General features: G+C 42.8%; 1 protein-coding gene and 1 pseudogene across 13 annotated transcripts in view; both read right to left on the minus strand.

Moving 5' to 3' along the window:
• Positions 1-662: 662 nt before the first annotated feature.
• Positions 663-15631, minus strand: part of LOC147021928 (uncharacterized) — a 59673-nt gene continuing 44704 nt past the window's right edge. For 7 of the 13 annotated variants that reach the window (XM_085892360.1, XM_085892366.1, XM_085892361.1 and 4 more), the window contains 2 exons: positions 4533-4653; positions 663-2865 (listed from right to left, as the gene is read on the minus strand). In XM_085892360.1, the coding sequence (XP_085748486.1) occupies positions 1446-2865; positions 4533-4651 (1539 nt within the window). In that variant the 5' untranslated portion in view covers positions 4652-4653 and the 3' untranslated portion in view covers positions 663-1445. Of the gene's footprint in view, positions 2866-4532; positions 4654-8707; positions 9004-14719; positions 14748-15631 lie in introns of those variants that run through there. The other 6 variants (XM_085892354.1, XM_085892355.1, XM_085892356.1 and 3 more) reach the window with 2 other exon arrangements.
• Positions 14054-14194, minus strand: LOC147021929 (signal recognition particle RNA; annotated as a pseudogene).

A 15631-nucleotide genomic window follows, 5' to 3' on the forward strand; every position in this document is an offset into this window, starting at 1 on the left:
ATTTTTTTAAAAATTCTTCAGTGATTCTTCACCATTGAGAGAACGGGCCAAAAACGATACATAGCACGTTATTTCAAAAAGTTATGGACAGATTCGGACGCAACTTGGTGGATTAGTTTGGTAGGTGACAAGAAAAAGCCAATTAAGTTTTGGTTAAGGTCCAGATGCAGATGCAGCCTAAAAATGTAAAATGAAAACTGTTCAGCCTGGCGGAGATGTGCTCTCCACCGAGTAGCGTTCTAGTTTTATCATGAGAATGGCCTAATATTTGGCTGTGATAGTAACTTTGTGAGGCATGTAATCAACCAACACAATTCCCTTGACATCCTTGGCCATGATATTGCTGGCTGAGAGTTGAATGCAAAATTTATTGGGTGGCAGCGATCCCTTGTACTTCTATTGTATGGATTCTAATCTGGTTTCGGGATTCTGGTGGTGAAGCCAAGTTTTGTCATCAGTTAGTAGAAGAGCAATACAATTGACGAGATCCGCATTAATGTTGTCGAAGCTCACACCATGATGCTATCTGTTGCTGTTGATCTTAAGTGCAGTGGTTCCAGGAAGCCCATGTTGTTGAGACCGAGGACACAACCAAGTGTTCAAAGATGACGGTGAACACACCTCCTTGATAAAATTCAAGTTGAGTGAATATTTTGGCGACCTTAATGTGGCAATCTTCCATGATTAATGTTTGTTTTTTTTTTGTTTTTTAATCAACCTGGGTAACAGTTTGTGGGTCGATTACATTTGTCAACCATCTTGATCAGAGGTCATCTTTAAGCGACTCACAACACCTAAAGCAGCAGCCCATTTGTCAACTACAAAATATAAGGGTGCACCTTCACCAGACATGGCTAAACAGGCATTTGCAGATTTCTTTGGAACTGGCACCTTCTTTGCATAAAAATTTAATGATGACAATGCTGAATTTTAGTAATATCCATAATTTTATGATGTAGGGAACTTCTGGATTATACTCTGAAACAAGCAAGGTGGTATATATAAATAAAACTATGGCATATAACGAGCATAGATACACGTTTATAATGAGCAAAAATGACAGCTCGAGGGGTTGCCACTGGATAACCCGTTCCGTGAACTTTTGAAACGCCCCACGCAATAAACGGTCCCCTACCTCCTTTCCCCCCCCAACACACTGGTGTATTTTCACATGCACACAATCTGCATAGTGAGAACCTCGAGTCTAGCAACTATCTACCTTAAAACACAAAACCTAGAAGTTCTAAGTAATATAAAACAGACTTGCTGCATAGGACAAGCTAATAATACAAATATTGCTACGAGGTATTCACCATTAAAAACTTCGCTGAGGATTGACTCGCAACCCAAAACTGCTTGAGCACCAAATAACAGCCCACATGCTTACTGAACGGGGCTCTCCTGAGGCTGCATTATAGTGGTTGGCCCAGCTGACCTACGACTCCTCAATTCATGTTAAATACGATAAGTGGTCTTTCTTCACGCTTCTGCCACGGGCTCTTCTTCACCTCACCATGCTCCCCAACTTGCAAATGTCCCAACTTCTGCTTAATGGCACTGTCATTGGGTTGGCTGGCTTCCCCTATCTCAGTCCCTTCTTTAGGAGTTTTGTTGTCATGGCTGTCTGATTCATTTGTGCTGTCCCGGTGACAATTATTGGGCTGATTGTGAAATCCATTACTGTGCCCTCCATCCACATGAGGTTCAAAGTTTCCATGATGGCTACTGCTCTTGCTTGCTTGTGATAGTGAACTTGGTTCAGACCGTGATGTTTCATTTTCTGTGTCTTCCTCATCTTCATCCTCATTGCCCTTCTCAATTTGTGCTTTTTTCATGGAAATATCATAGTCATCAGGACTACCTCCACTGGTTGTACTACTAGCTGCACCTTCACGGCTCTTACTGATTCTGCCACTGCTTTCGCGCACCAGTTGAGTGTAGAGTACACCACCACCTTCCAAGTTCTTTTTAGTTTCCTCATATTCCAGCTCTTCTTCTTCTTGTTCCACTGGAGCTCCCAAGCGATCTCCCCATGGGCATGAATGGCCACGCCACATGACATTTCCACCTGACCCAGCACCATCAACCATCCCTCTCATTTCAACATCAGGCTGCAAGTCAACGCATGAGTGACGCACGATATTACGTTCTGCCAGCGAGATGAACCATGCCTGGGGTGGCTGTTCCCCGAGTCCTGATACTTCGGATCCAGTAGCCACATTTTGTGCCAATATCAAGGGCACCGATACGTCTGAACTATTGCCTTGGAGATTATGATTTCCAGCACCATCGGCTCCAGGATGCTGCTGCTGGACAATACCCGGTCCTATCTCACCTATACCATTTGGTCCAGAAAGTGACAAAAGCCCTGGTAAGTGCATGTACTGTGAAGGTATGAACAAAGCTTGTTGTGACCTGGTATCAGCTATCCGCTCAGCAGAAATATAACGAGGAAGCTGTGCATCTGACGGTGTTGAGAGTGCATCCATAGACAAAGACGTCATACCTGGTACTGGGCCACTGAGAGAAGACTGGCTGTGACTAATCGGCATTCGATGCAACGTGGTGGCATTGTTATGCAACACACCACAGGCTGGTGGACAGCAAGGTGCTTTTTCAGACGCACAAGGCAAGCTGCAACGTTCTGGCTTGACCAAACTATCCTGTGATCCTCTTGCACTGGAGAGGCCAGCTCGGACAGCCGTGCAATCAGGGTGGGTACCTCGGGAGAGCAAACGGTCAGTTGCAGCAATGTGCAGGAGGTTGATGTGAGATATGGATGTGGCCTTGTCAATCATAATGCTATCCAGTGCAATTGACCCAACAATCTTGGCACGTTTTTTGCGTCGTTTTAACCACCATTGCCTACAAACACAGAATAACAGAGAGGGTTCTTACTTTTTGCACATCAATAAAAATGATTACCATAAAAATGAGTCACAGACAATATTCATATAAAAATATTATTGCCTGACTTGTGGTTATTGAAAATAAATATTAAAACTGAAAGAGTTAACAAAAGTTCAACCAAAGTTGGGAAATTGCACTTTAAAATGACCTTTTACAGTTCGGCATCACATGTTATCGTTTCAGTCTTGTAAAAAGGTCGACAGTAAAGTGAAAACATACTTAAGCCTAACAATGGGTGAAAATATACATCAAGTAAACATCGCAGGATGTGTTCACAAAAATTATAAATGCCAACAATTTATGTACACGAATATACTGATATAGTAAATGTGAAACAATACCATAATTACATAATTACAGATAGGGGAAGCTCCATAGTTGTTGTAGAGTGTGTTTGTACAATAAACACCCCCAATTTTTAATGGTACCACAAAGTTTCTTACGCCCCATGGAGTACTAAACCAACATTTAGAGGGGGGGGGGGGTTCCCTGCCAATTCCAAACTGTATCTCGGGGCCAGCTGGGACTTTCAGAATGAAATTTCGCATCAACAATGGGAATACAAAGTATGTGGGGTTTACTTAAATTTTGTCGACCTTGACCTAATTGTTAAGGTCATGACCTAATTATAGACTAACATTTTTCACCACAGCTTGACTGAGGTTTGTCCGATCAGACTGAAATTGCACTCCATTTCCATCATACCAAGTTAAAGTTCAGGGTCATATGCCGGTGTGAAAATAATATGGCCATAATTGGATCGCCAGCTCCTGGGGAGGCTTACCATTGGTGATCGCTTTGTTATCGCAGATATCGAGTTTGTCAATGTGACGTCACAAGAATATATCACCTAACAGCACAAGTTGAGGTTAATTTCTGGCAAAACAGTATGGAAATCCGCTAATTGTGGGAAGTTCTGCATGTTTGCTAATGGTAATAAAATGTTAAAGTCTGGTTCTTTAAAATATAGTTTCTGACATGCTGCAAGGAAAAATACTTGCCCTCATGTCCTTGCTCTGACAATAGTATTGGCTGTAAATATTTGCATTAACAAGTGTTTTATGAAATATTTGTGGTAAATTTGCAGCCAATGTCATACCCCTCAATTGTAAGATATCCATTGCAACATGTGCTACATGCTTCCATGTATAAAAAATAAATAAATAAATAAAATAAACATTTGGAGCTCCTCAGGAATTAATGAACTGGTTTGAATGTGTACAGTACTTACCAAATGTATCATGCCATGTTGTGCTTTAAACTTTGAACAGGAAAGTTCAGTCACGAATCCTCGGGATCTAACAAGCTAACTTTGGGGGTTTTTTCCCCCAATGTCATCCCAATTTTGTCAAATCATCACGTGAATGTCACAATGCCATCATGCTACTTACCTTACATCCAGAAATGGATAGGCTGCTTGGCATACAAAGGATTGTACAACGAGACTATTTTCATAGAAAAGGCAGGCCTGTGCAACTCTGGATTCTTCCAGCTTTTTTAGGCTTATATGACAGTAAGCACCTCATTGTGGGATGAACTGCATGTGGAACTACAGCATTACATACAAGCAAATCGGTGGCGATGAATTACGAGAAGGAGACCCAGGGGTTCCGCAAAACAACCTGCACAATGAGATGAGAAGGCAAGCTGCGATGAGGAGCAAAAGCCCAGTACCGACCAGGATTGCAAGCAGCAGGACACCGTGCAGCTCCGTTAATCCTTCCATGGTATGCGTCGTCATGCCTAGTGTGCACACACAGGCAGTATGCCTGAATAACCCTGCTTATGACTACATCAAGCATTTTGTGGTGTGACCAGCAGTAACATGACGTCATGGATTTACAAATCAAAGTAATGCACAGCAACAAATACTGCCTGGTGTCAAATCCAGTGTTTTGACGCAACGGTGTATGAAGCATCATGTATATAGCTATGGAGCCATGGTGGAGTAAAGATTCATTGTACAGCATAAAGCAGTTTTAGAGATCACCATTGTTGTTGTGGTCATGGTGGTGGCCATGGCTTGACAAGCAATTCATCCTTAACGATGATGTGGGATTTTTCCGGATTGAAAATGCAAATTACATCACTTCAAATGAGACCATGTCCAATCAGGAATTAATTTTTTGCAGAATCAAGATCACCATTTGGTTCTGCCACATCCTGGTTCTTGCAAGTCCTTACAAGAGAAACAATGGATTTTATCAAATAAAAGTTGATAATATCGCGTTTATCGCTGTGAGAAATGACACAGTTGACGTTTTGAGCGTAGACCCTTCGTCAAAGCAAAAATAAAAATAAAAATGACATTAAAAGCAAAGAAAAGGCAAAGAGAGCCAACGGTTGAAACGTCAACTGCACCTCGTTTCTCATGGCACTAAACATACTCTTATGAACATTCAGATGACAAAATCCATTGTCTATCTTGTCTGCCAATTCAGACAGAAACAGACATATCCTTCAGAGACGAGCATTCTGTTATGTCTTACATGAGAAATTTTTGTGTGAGCATACAGTTATTAACTGTATGCCAGTGTACTGGTCCCGGTGTATGCCCCGGTTAGAATAGGTGTACCATATCCCTGTGTGTCGTAAGAGGCGACCAGGGTTGGCGTCAGGAAGGGCATCCGGCCATAAAACATTGCCTCAAGAAAAAGCCTAACCCCTGCACAGCAGGGAAAAATGGCTGTAAAAACGGTCAATACAGTTATTAACCAGAAAGTGTCTATTTGTATTGAATCACATTTTTCTCCATTTATGGAATTCATTTCATCGTGTTTTGCACAAAAGAAAGACCAATAGTGGGGCAACTTAGCATAACAATTGTGCATTTTGTGAGGAAAGCACCAAATTTGGCACACTAGTAGCCTATCATATTATGAACAGATTTGGATATTGGGCCATCTCAAAATTTTTGATGGCAGTGGAAAATGGCTGCCACAGCCGTCAGCGGCTGAATTTGAGATGGCCCAATATCCAAATCTGTTCATAATATGATAGGCTACTAGTGTGCCAAATTTGGTGCTTTCCTCACAAAATGCACAATTGTTATGCTATATTTAGCTAACTTGCCCCACTACAAGACAAAGGTGTGTAGTGCAATCAGTACGACATGCTGAGTGCTCTTCATGCTACATGCGCTCCATTGGTTCCAGTCTTTATGTAACCTCTGATAAGGGACCATCAATTTTATATGATTCTCATTATGCAATAATGATTTGACAATAACACCAAAATAGTATAAGTAGAGTATAAACCTTTTACAAATTGCAAGTCTGTTTATAGTTGACAGTATAACAATGTTGACTTGCTATATTTGAGCAGCAATGACTGCAGTAATGACAAGAAGGGCACTCGGTGGAGCGCATACCTCCACCACATAATGCCTGATCCACGAGAACATATCGGGCCCAATACGTTTTTGAAATATCAAGCTATACAGCACCATATCGTTTTTGGCCCTATAGTCCGTGGGCTTATGAAACATTTTCTGGATTTGTCATTTTTGGGGGGTAGATTCGTGTTACCCATGTCTAAACACATCTAGAAACTTCACTGGTTTAGAAAAAAAAAAGGTGCCAGTTTTTCCATTAACATTTAGGGCCTCTATTTTGAATTTCAAAATGGCCACCACTGAAAATCTTTTAAAAATAATATTGCAAATTAACCATAACTATTCATTCAAATGTCATACAATATTTATTTTATTTTATCTAAACTCATACAAAGGGGACAAAGATTAATTAGAAGCAAACTAAGAGCACGAGAAATACTCTAAATATTGGAAAAAATTCAAGATGGCCGCCTGATTTTGGGGGTTTTCTATGTAAAATGCCATTACTTTTGAACCAATAGACTTAAGATGTTTTTGGTGTCTAATCATATGTTTTAGCACAGGAGGATTCCAATAATAACAACATATTTATGATTGGAACACTCTTTGCCAATCCTCCAAAACATTTAACAGAAATAATATAGAACATGTAATTCAATATAAATTTATTTGGGCAGTTATACAATTAGAAGATGGATAAGTTTTTTTTTCAAAGGTATGAAAATGCTACATGTATGAATCAGGAGTGTCAATGTTACTGATTAAACATTTATAATTGTCATTGCTTCAATCATCTTCTCGATCTTCGCCAATCCTTGGTGGTGTTATGTTCGTACAGCTGTCGCCTTCCCCACCACATTTGCAAAGCTCGGTACAGACCACACCGTTTCCTCTGCATGAGCACCTTCTTGAACACTGATTTCTCACAGTTACACCTGACGAGCTGCAGCACTGAGACTGGAGCTGATGCAACCTGAGAAAGAACAATCAGTAGCTTTTTGTCTTGGTTTTGCCACCCCAAGGTCAAAGGGTCAAGAAAAGTTGGGTTAAATACCATATCCTGGCACCAGATATTACACTAGACATGGGCACGGCGTATATGTTCAATCCATGCTCCCTGAGTCGGTGGCAGTTTGTCAACTCCTTGTTCATCTGTGAGTTGCTTGAAGAAAAACTATCTCAGCATCTTTGCTTGCCCAAAGTGGACTCCAACTGGAGAGAAAAGAGAGCAAAGAAACTCTTCACAACCACGAAGAACTTCTTCAGATGGCTCATCCCCTTCGCCAAGGTCAGCTAGTGCTCTCAGAATGGTGGGGCTTGCCTTCAGGAAAGTTGTAAAGCACCCCTTCTTTCCCTTCCCTTGGATACGTCCTGTCGTATCACAGCCTGCACCGGAAATCAGGTGTATTTTATTTTGGTGTCAGAGACATTTGCCTCTTTGTTTTGCATGCTTGCACTATGGAATGTGAAAGAGTGCGACATGTGTTGCTGAGCTCTTTGGCACGTGTGTCTGTTGTTGCAGCTTGAGTTCCTTGTAATGTCCACCTCATCATAGCAACCAGTTATGCAGGTACACACTGTTCTTCACAATTTGTCTATGAGCCATTAAAGGTCCATGGGTTAGATTCGCGGGCTTACAAGATAAATTGCCTGATAAGTTTTGAGCAATGAAAGATGGTCTTCATGTCTCGTCTGATAGCTAAAACGTCACGTTTCTCCACACCAGTATCTATTGCTGACCGAAAAGTTTCCTTAGAATGAATGACTGCAGGTTTTCTTCCTTTTGCTTCAGTAATTGTGAAGTTTGATATTTGTTGTTCTATTTCGGTGAGTAGCACTGCACGTGTAATCTGTGGGTTTGGAATGCCATGATTGTGCATAATTTGGTTGTATTCTGTTGCTACTTCACTCAAAGTAAGGATGCTTCCTTGATCTATAGATTCCTGCAATTCAGCACTGAACTCGATCTTTGCAGAAATAAATTCCACTCTATTTTCTGCCTGATGTTCTCTGTTGCTGACTCTTTCTTTGGCTGGTATGTACTTGCGCCAGTTAATGGTATGGCAATTTTTGTGATATTTAATGTCCCTTGAAAGAAAGTCGCCATCAGTTATGATGTTGCCAGGTTTACTTTCCATTGTTCATTCCCGCTAACATCAACTATGTTTTGGATTGATACTCCAATATCAACACTTCGACAAGTAATAAGGTGTTCAGTCTTACCACCACAAATCTTCTCATTTTGACAGAAGAAACAGTGTTCCTTTTGGAATGGAGGGTAATGACATCTAGTTAGTGTGCTGGTAGATGCAGGAGTTGCTTGCTTTGGGGTGTTAGATGTTTGTGATGCGGGAGGGCGACCACAGACTTTGCTGTATGACAATACACTTGATTCTTGAGATAAAACTGCTTTGTCATATCTAGCTTTGTCTCTCTCAATGTGTTGCTTGTGTGTTGCTTTACCATGACATGATTTGTGCCACACTGCATGTTGGTTGTTCGGTTCTTTTCCAGATATGCCACTCAGTTGTTGATGCAAATGAACATACTCAGGGTTTTGATATTGAGCCCTCTTGCTTATACAGTCCAACAATGATTGGTATGATTCCAGTTCTGGTAGTCGCAGATGCTCCAGTTGATGAACACCTTTAATGTCAGTGAACTTGTCTCCTTGACACAACAAGCAGATTCGAAAGTCAATGGAAGGTTCAGTTGCACGCTTCTTACACGATGGTTCTCCACAGGACGCCATGGTTAATCTGGAATCATAACCATAAGTGAAATTAACAATTTGCCATAAATTTCAATGCCTTAAGTATTTTATAGGATGGGATGTCCACTGTGCATTTTTGGTCTTCTGAAATAAAGCAGTAAGTTATTTGGTTCACAGTGGATATGCATCATATTGCAAGCAGAAAATATTCGTCAGATACCAGTAATAAGTGTCACATTTATACCAATATTTCTTGACATTAACATCAAACCTGTTGATATCCATGCAAACAGAGTTCAGATGAACAGTTGTCTCAACTACAATGCATTTGGTACCCAAACTCTATTTGCACACACTTTGAATTATATGTTCAAAATAACGTAAAATACCGAAAAATCATACATATAGGGTAAAAATGGCAGCCATTTTGAAATTAAAAATGGAGACCCGAAAAGCTAATAGAAAAACTGGCACCCTTTTTTCTGAATCAGTGAAGTTTATCAATGTGTTTAAACACGGGGGCCAAGAATCTACGCAAAATTTTGCTTTTTTTACATAAGCCCACAGACTACTATCTCTCAATGGTGAAGAATCACTTTGAAAATTAAATAATTCTTGTATCCAGATCCGGAATCGGATCTTCACCAATATCGAATCAATTCGTCCTTGCGACACACCAAACCTGTCCACCAAGTTTCGTCCAAATCCGTCCACAATTTTTTGAGATATTGTGCTATATATCGTTTTTGGCGCTATCTCTCAACGGTGAAGAATCACTTAAAAAATTCCAGTAGCCGGATCCGGATCCAGATCTTCACCAAAATGTAATCAGTTAGTCCTTGTCACACACTGAACGTGTTGACAAAATTTCATCCGGATCTGTCCACAAGTTTTTGAGATATTCTGAACACAAAACAACAAACAAACAGACAGAAAGGGGTGGAAACATAACCTCTTTCACCTTCGGTGGCAGAGGTAACAATATTAGTTGCACTAGTAAGAGTTTTCGGCTTTGTCATATTTCTTTAAAATGCAATCTTTCGCGAACATCATCATCATCATCATCATCATCATCATCATCATCATCAACATCAAGGACCAAACTGTTTACAGATAATCAGTTCTTCCGAAACCTTTCCTAGGCAGACAAATTCAATGGGTAGTTTGCCAGTCCTCTCCCAGTTGGAGTGGGGACAGGGGTCAAAATTTGAACCCATAACCACCAGATTTACAATGTAGAAGGCTTAGCGGCTTAGCCAGTTGAAACCAACCCAGGACCCATTTTAGCCAACAGCTTTATTTTTCCACTAGAAAATATTGGATCCAACACAAGATAGCACTACACGCTGTTCACAAGAGGTCAGCTGGGCCAACGGTCATCATACAAATGTATTGCATCTGCCTGTTATCATTCGTTAGGGTAACAAAGATTTTGGGAGATTATAAACTGCAAGTGGATTGTGCAATCAGATGAACACATTAATTAATTGATTAATTAAATGAAGAACAATAAGACATTTGAGCTCAACTTATCATTTATGGACATTTTTATGTTCATTTGTTTTTCTGGAATCGTGGCTTTGAGATACATCAGTCTGCCAAATTTACACTTTTAGCCCTCCTATAAAGTACCAAACATTTATATCATTTATATCAGTGAGCTGGTGAGTGTGTCAGTCAGTGAGTGGAAAGAAAGACTATATATATATATATATATATATATATATATATATATATATATATATATATATATATATATATATATATATATATATATATATATATAGAGTCTGGTGTTGGCGCAGTGGTTTGAGCAGCGGCTTGGGATCCAAAAGGTCCTGAGTTCAAGCCCCGTTGAACCACTGAATTAATATACCAGGGGCTTTACTCAGCCTGCCATTCTTCCGAGGTCGGCGAAATGAGTACCAGTGTACTGGGCCAGTGTATACCCCGGTTAAAATAGGTGTACCATATCCCTGTGTCGTAAGAGGCGACCAGGGTTGCGTCAGGAAGGGCATCCGGCGTAAAACATGTGCCAAATCACTATGCGGATCATACGGATGATCCGCTGTGGCGACCCCTAACGGGAGCAGCCGAAAGAAGAAGAAGATATATATATATATATATATATATATATATATATATATATATATATATATATATATATATATATATATATAATTGACCCCTCCCACACTCCTCAAGCCGAAGAAGCTGTGTAAAGCAACCCAAGAAGACCGACACAAGGTAAGTGCTACGCTGTTTCAAACCCTTCCCAGAGTTCCTCAACAACTATAAAGACGTTCACACATAGTACACATGAGACTCCCAATGCAACACACCACCCTCAGCCACTGGAGCAGTTTCGTCACTTATTGGTGAATCAACAACGAAAGTGTAGACAACAGTGCATACCAACGAGGCTCCCAAGCATGTACCACGTGCAAACGTCAAAAGCAGTCAATATATTGTTACGAATTTCGGTCCGCCCGGCGTGCGATCGGCCACGTAACTCCAATTGCAACTGCGTCGCCCACCGGACGGACAATTCAGTCGACCCTCCTGGAACTACCGCCAGGAGCCAGTCACGGGTGGGGGTTTAACCTCACCACGATCGTGCCAATTGCCCACCCGCGCAGGATAGGGTTGCTCGCCAAATTCGACCCACCTAAGTACCTGTGCGAGTAGTTGACCGGGCGATCGTACCTCGCCACAGGTCGGCCAAGGACACGAACCGCTTAAGTGGTCCGTTCCGTGCTACAGTGATAAGCGAGCGGTGTTATCGCCGACCTCGACGGATCAGATTCTCTTCTTTACCCTGGGTGTTCAAAACCCATGACTAATTTATTCCACGATTCAAGATGGCACTTTCGATGGGGAAAGAGACGACGAACAGGATACATTTCACACAAGGACATTTATTATAACAAGCACATATATACAGTCATGCAATATACATGCGACAAGCAAACAGAAAGCAATACCACCGACTATAATTATTATTTACAAGCACAGTCACTTACACAGTTCTACTTACAGGACACAGCGCCACAGCATCCATACAAAAACCCGAAAAGAAAGTAGGGACTTCCCTTGGTGGCCGTCCAGTCCTCCTCCCACGACCGTTAGCGTGGTCGCACCTGGCCCCGACCTCTCTCGCGGCCGGCGAACCCTCTCCGGCACTCCTCGTTCGGACGCGCAGGTCCACCACACAACCGGCGCTGCCGCGTCTCCCGTCCGTGCCTCCCTGGACAGGCTGCTCGCCAAGCCGCGAGTGCAGGACCAAGACGACAGGAAGACAAAGACGAAGACGAGGGCCAAGACGACAAAAGACTCAGCAACTCTCGGACGACAAAGACTCAGCAACTCTCGGACGACAAAGACTCAGCAACGATGACCCAGGCAACAAAGACTCCAAGAGCAGACGAGCGAAGAGGAAGAGGGCGCGCCCCACCCATGTCCATCCTTTATGGAGCGGGGCTCCGCCCTTTGCAGCGCGGGGCTCCGCCCGTCACTCCGCCCCGTTCTCGGCTCCACCTCCCTTCGAGGCGTTTCGGGAAGCCTCTCGAAAGGGGGCGTGCCCTCACTCCGACCGCCTCACATCCAACAATTGGGAGCAAGCCGCCCCATTCCTTCCCTTCACACCAAGCGCAGGGAAAATTCAGGCGGAAGAATTCAGGCGGGAGAAGTCCGTTCAGGCCCCGCAAGAGCCTTTCTTGCAGCAATCCTGTGTCCTTCCTGTAATGGCTCGTGCCGCGGAGATCGTTGCCGCGTGGTCCTTGGAGGACGGCGTTCGGAGTGCGGGAAGTGGCGAAGATGGTGGTGGTGGATGTGGTGAAGGTGGTGTCATTGGTTTGATCCAAAATAATGACAGAACAGAAAAACGGCTATCTCAAAGAGTCGCAGTCCGGTGAACACGGAAATTCCCTCTAAACAACGGTAGGGAAATCTAACTACACAATTACTTATCGTCATAACTGATCTAAGGACCCTTTATGGTGTATTGTGAATTTCCACAGCCGTAACAATATAAAGAAAGAAAGAAAGAAAGAAAGACCTACCCACATCTCTCACCTGTGAATGGAGGGAACAGCCAATCAGCTCTCACCTGATCGACTACACTCAGGTGGCTAGGATTATATAAATGATTTACCCCTCCCATGCTCCTCCAGCCAAAGTACTGCAGCTGCGTAAAGCAACCCAAGTAGACTTACACAAGGTAAGTGCTACGCTGTTTCGAACTCTTTCCAGAGTTCCCCAACAACTACAAAGACGTTCACACAGAGTACACACACGACAATAAGTTTAGCACTTACCTTGCGTCCACTTCCCCAAGTCTCCTTGGGTTGCTTTATGCAGCTACTTTGGCTAAAGGAGCATGGGAGGGGGTCAATCATTTATATAATCCCAGCCACCTGGGTGTAGTCGATTCGGTGAGAGCTGATTGGCTGTTCCGTCCATTCACAGGTGAGAGATGTGGGTGGGTCTTTCTTTGTTTATATATTGACTGCTTTTGACGTTTGCACATGGTACATTGCTGTCAACGTTATCACTGATGACTCGCCAATAAGTGATGAAACTGGTCCGGTAGCTCAGGGGAGTGCATAGCATTGGGAATCTCATGTATGTACTATGTGTGAACGTCTTTATAGTTGTTGGGAAACTCTGGGAAGAGTTCGAAACAGCGTAGCACTTACCTTGCGTAAGTCTTTTTGGGTTGCTTTCTGCAGCTACTTTGGCTGGAGGAGCATGGGAGGGGTAAATCATCATCATCATCATCATCATCATCATCATCTTCTTCTTCTTCTTCTTCTTCTTCTTCTTCTTCTTCTTCTTCTTCTTCTTCTTCTTCTTCTTCTTCTTCTTCTTCTTCTTCTTCTTCTTCTTCTTCTTCTTCTTCTTCTTCTTCTTCTTCTTCTTCTTCTTCTTCTTCTTCTTCTTCTTCTTCTTCTTCTTCTTCTTCTTCTTCTTCCAGCTGCTCCCGTTAGGGGTCGGCACAGCGGATCATCCGTTATGATCCGCATACTGATTTGACACAGGTTTTACGCCAGATGCCCTTCCTGACGCAACCCTGGTCGCCTCTTACGACACAGGGATAAGGATTGGGTTTCGCCATGATTCCGGGCTGCCCTATACCCTCTCATAGCACGGCCCAGCACAGAGTTCCCGTCCTCAAGCGATCCTCCAACCCAAGCCTCCGAGTAGCCGGATTACAGGCGCACGCCACTACGCCCGGTGGGAGGGGTAAATCATATATATATATATATATATATATATATATATATATATATATATATATATATATATATATATATATATATATATATATATATATATATATATATATATATATATATCAGAAACAAGAACAGACATTGTCGAAGCTTTTCGTCTTGCAGCTCATCAGGACACACGCAAGAATACGCGAAGTGCAGACACAAAATGAAACAATGTATTTGTTCAGACTGTTGGAGATTGGTTCTTTGGACTGTTACTGACACGAACATTCACATCATGGGTTTGAGGCACCGAGGCAACCCGTGACCTCCCATTTTTCTGCAGATTCAGGTCAGAACAGTGGCAGTGTTTGCACAACTCTTTTTGTTTGCAAAAAACAGGACCTTGTGTGTGTGTACATGTGGCTTCAATCACATGTAAATGTGCGTCAGTATGAGCACGTGCCACAATCTGGAACCGTTCAGCGTGATAGTCATGGACACATTTGGAATTGTTCAGGAGGTGCTAACCAATGGCAGACTCACTTTGAGCAGGCATTCTTGTTGGGTTGTGTACGGGATGGTTGTGTACGACCAGTCTCCAAATTGTTCGGGATTGCCAATGGAATGGGCTGCTCGCAGGGGTGCAAATCAACATTTTTATCCACCCGCCAGCAGGGCCGGTGACTAGAAAAAGTTACTGGCCCGATAAAATAAAGACAAAAGTCACAAATTCGATATCAAACACTTTTAATATACTCACATGAGTGAGTTTGATGAGTGAGGTTGGTTGGATGAGTGAGATTGATGAGTGAGGTTGGTTGGATGAGTAAGTTTAATGGAGGAGGTTTGCAGAATGAGTGAGTTTGATGGAGGAGGTCCCTTGGGTGGATGAGTGAGTTGGATGGATGGATGAGTGAGTTGGATGGATGGATGAGTGAGTTGGATGAGTGAGTTTGATGAGTGGGGGTGGGGGGATGATGAAGGGAAGAGGAGGTTGTGGGTGATGGGGGGGACCTTTTTTGTGTGGGTGATGGGGGGGCAGGTGGGTTGTGTGTAGTGCTGGGGGGGGCATTTTTGTGGGTGATGGGGTGGTTGTGGGGGTGGCTGTGGCTGATGGAAGATGGGGGGGGTTGTGGGTGATGGACGATGGGGTGGAGGGGGGGGTTGTGGATGATGGACAATGGTGGGGGTACTACTCGTCCACCCAACATCACATATAAACTCACTCATCCACCTAACCTCATCCATCAAACTCACTCATTCACCCAACCTCACCCATCAAACTCACTCATTAACCCAACCTCACCCATCACACTCACTCATTCACCCAACCTCACCCATCAAACTCACTCATTCACCAAAATTCACTCATTTAACCAACCTGGGCATGAGAAAATGCGTCTAAACCGTGCCAAACCGTCAAATATCACGCAATCACGCGTGATTTGGAATGAG

The sequence above is a fragment of the Eptatretus burgeri genome, chromosome 8, assembly GCF_056783735.1.
Source record: "Eptatretus burgeri isolate ZD-2024b chromosome 8, Ebu_testis_v1, whole genome shotgun sequence".
Taxonomy (NCBI): Eukaryota; Metazoa; Chordata; class Myxini; order Myxiniformes; family Myxinidae; genus Eptatretus; species Eptatretus burgeri.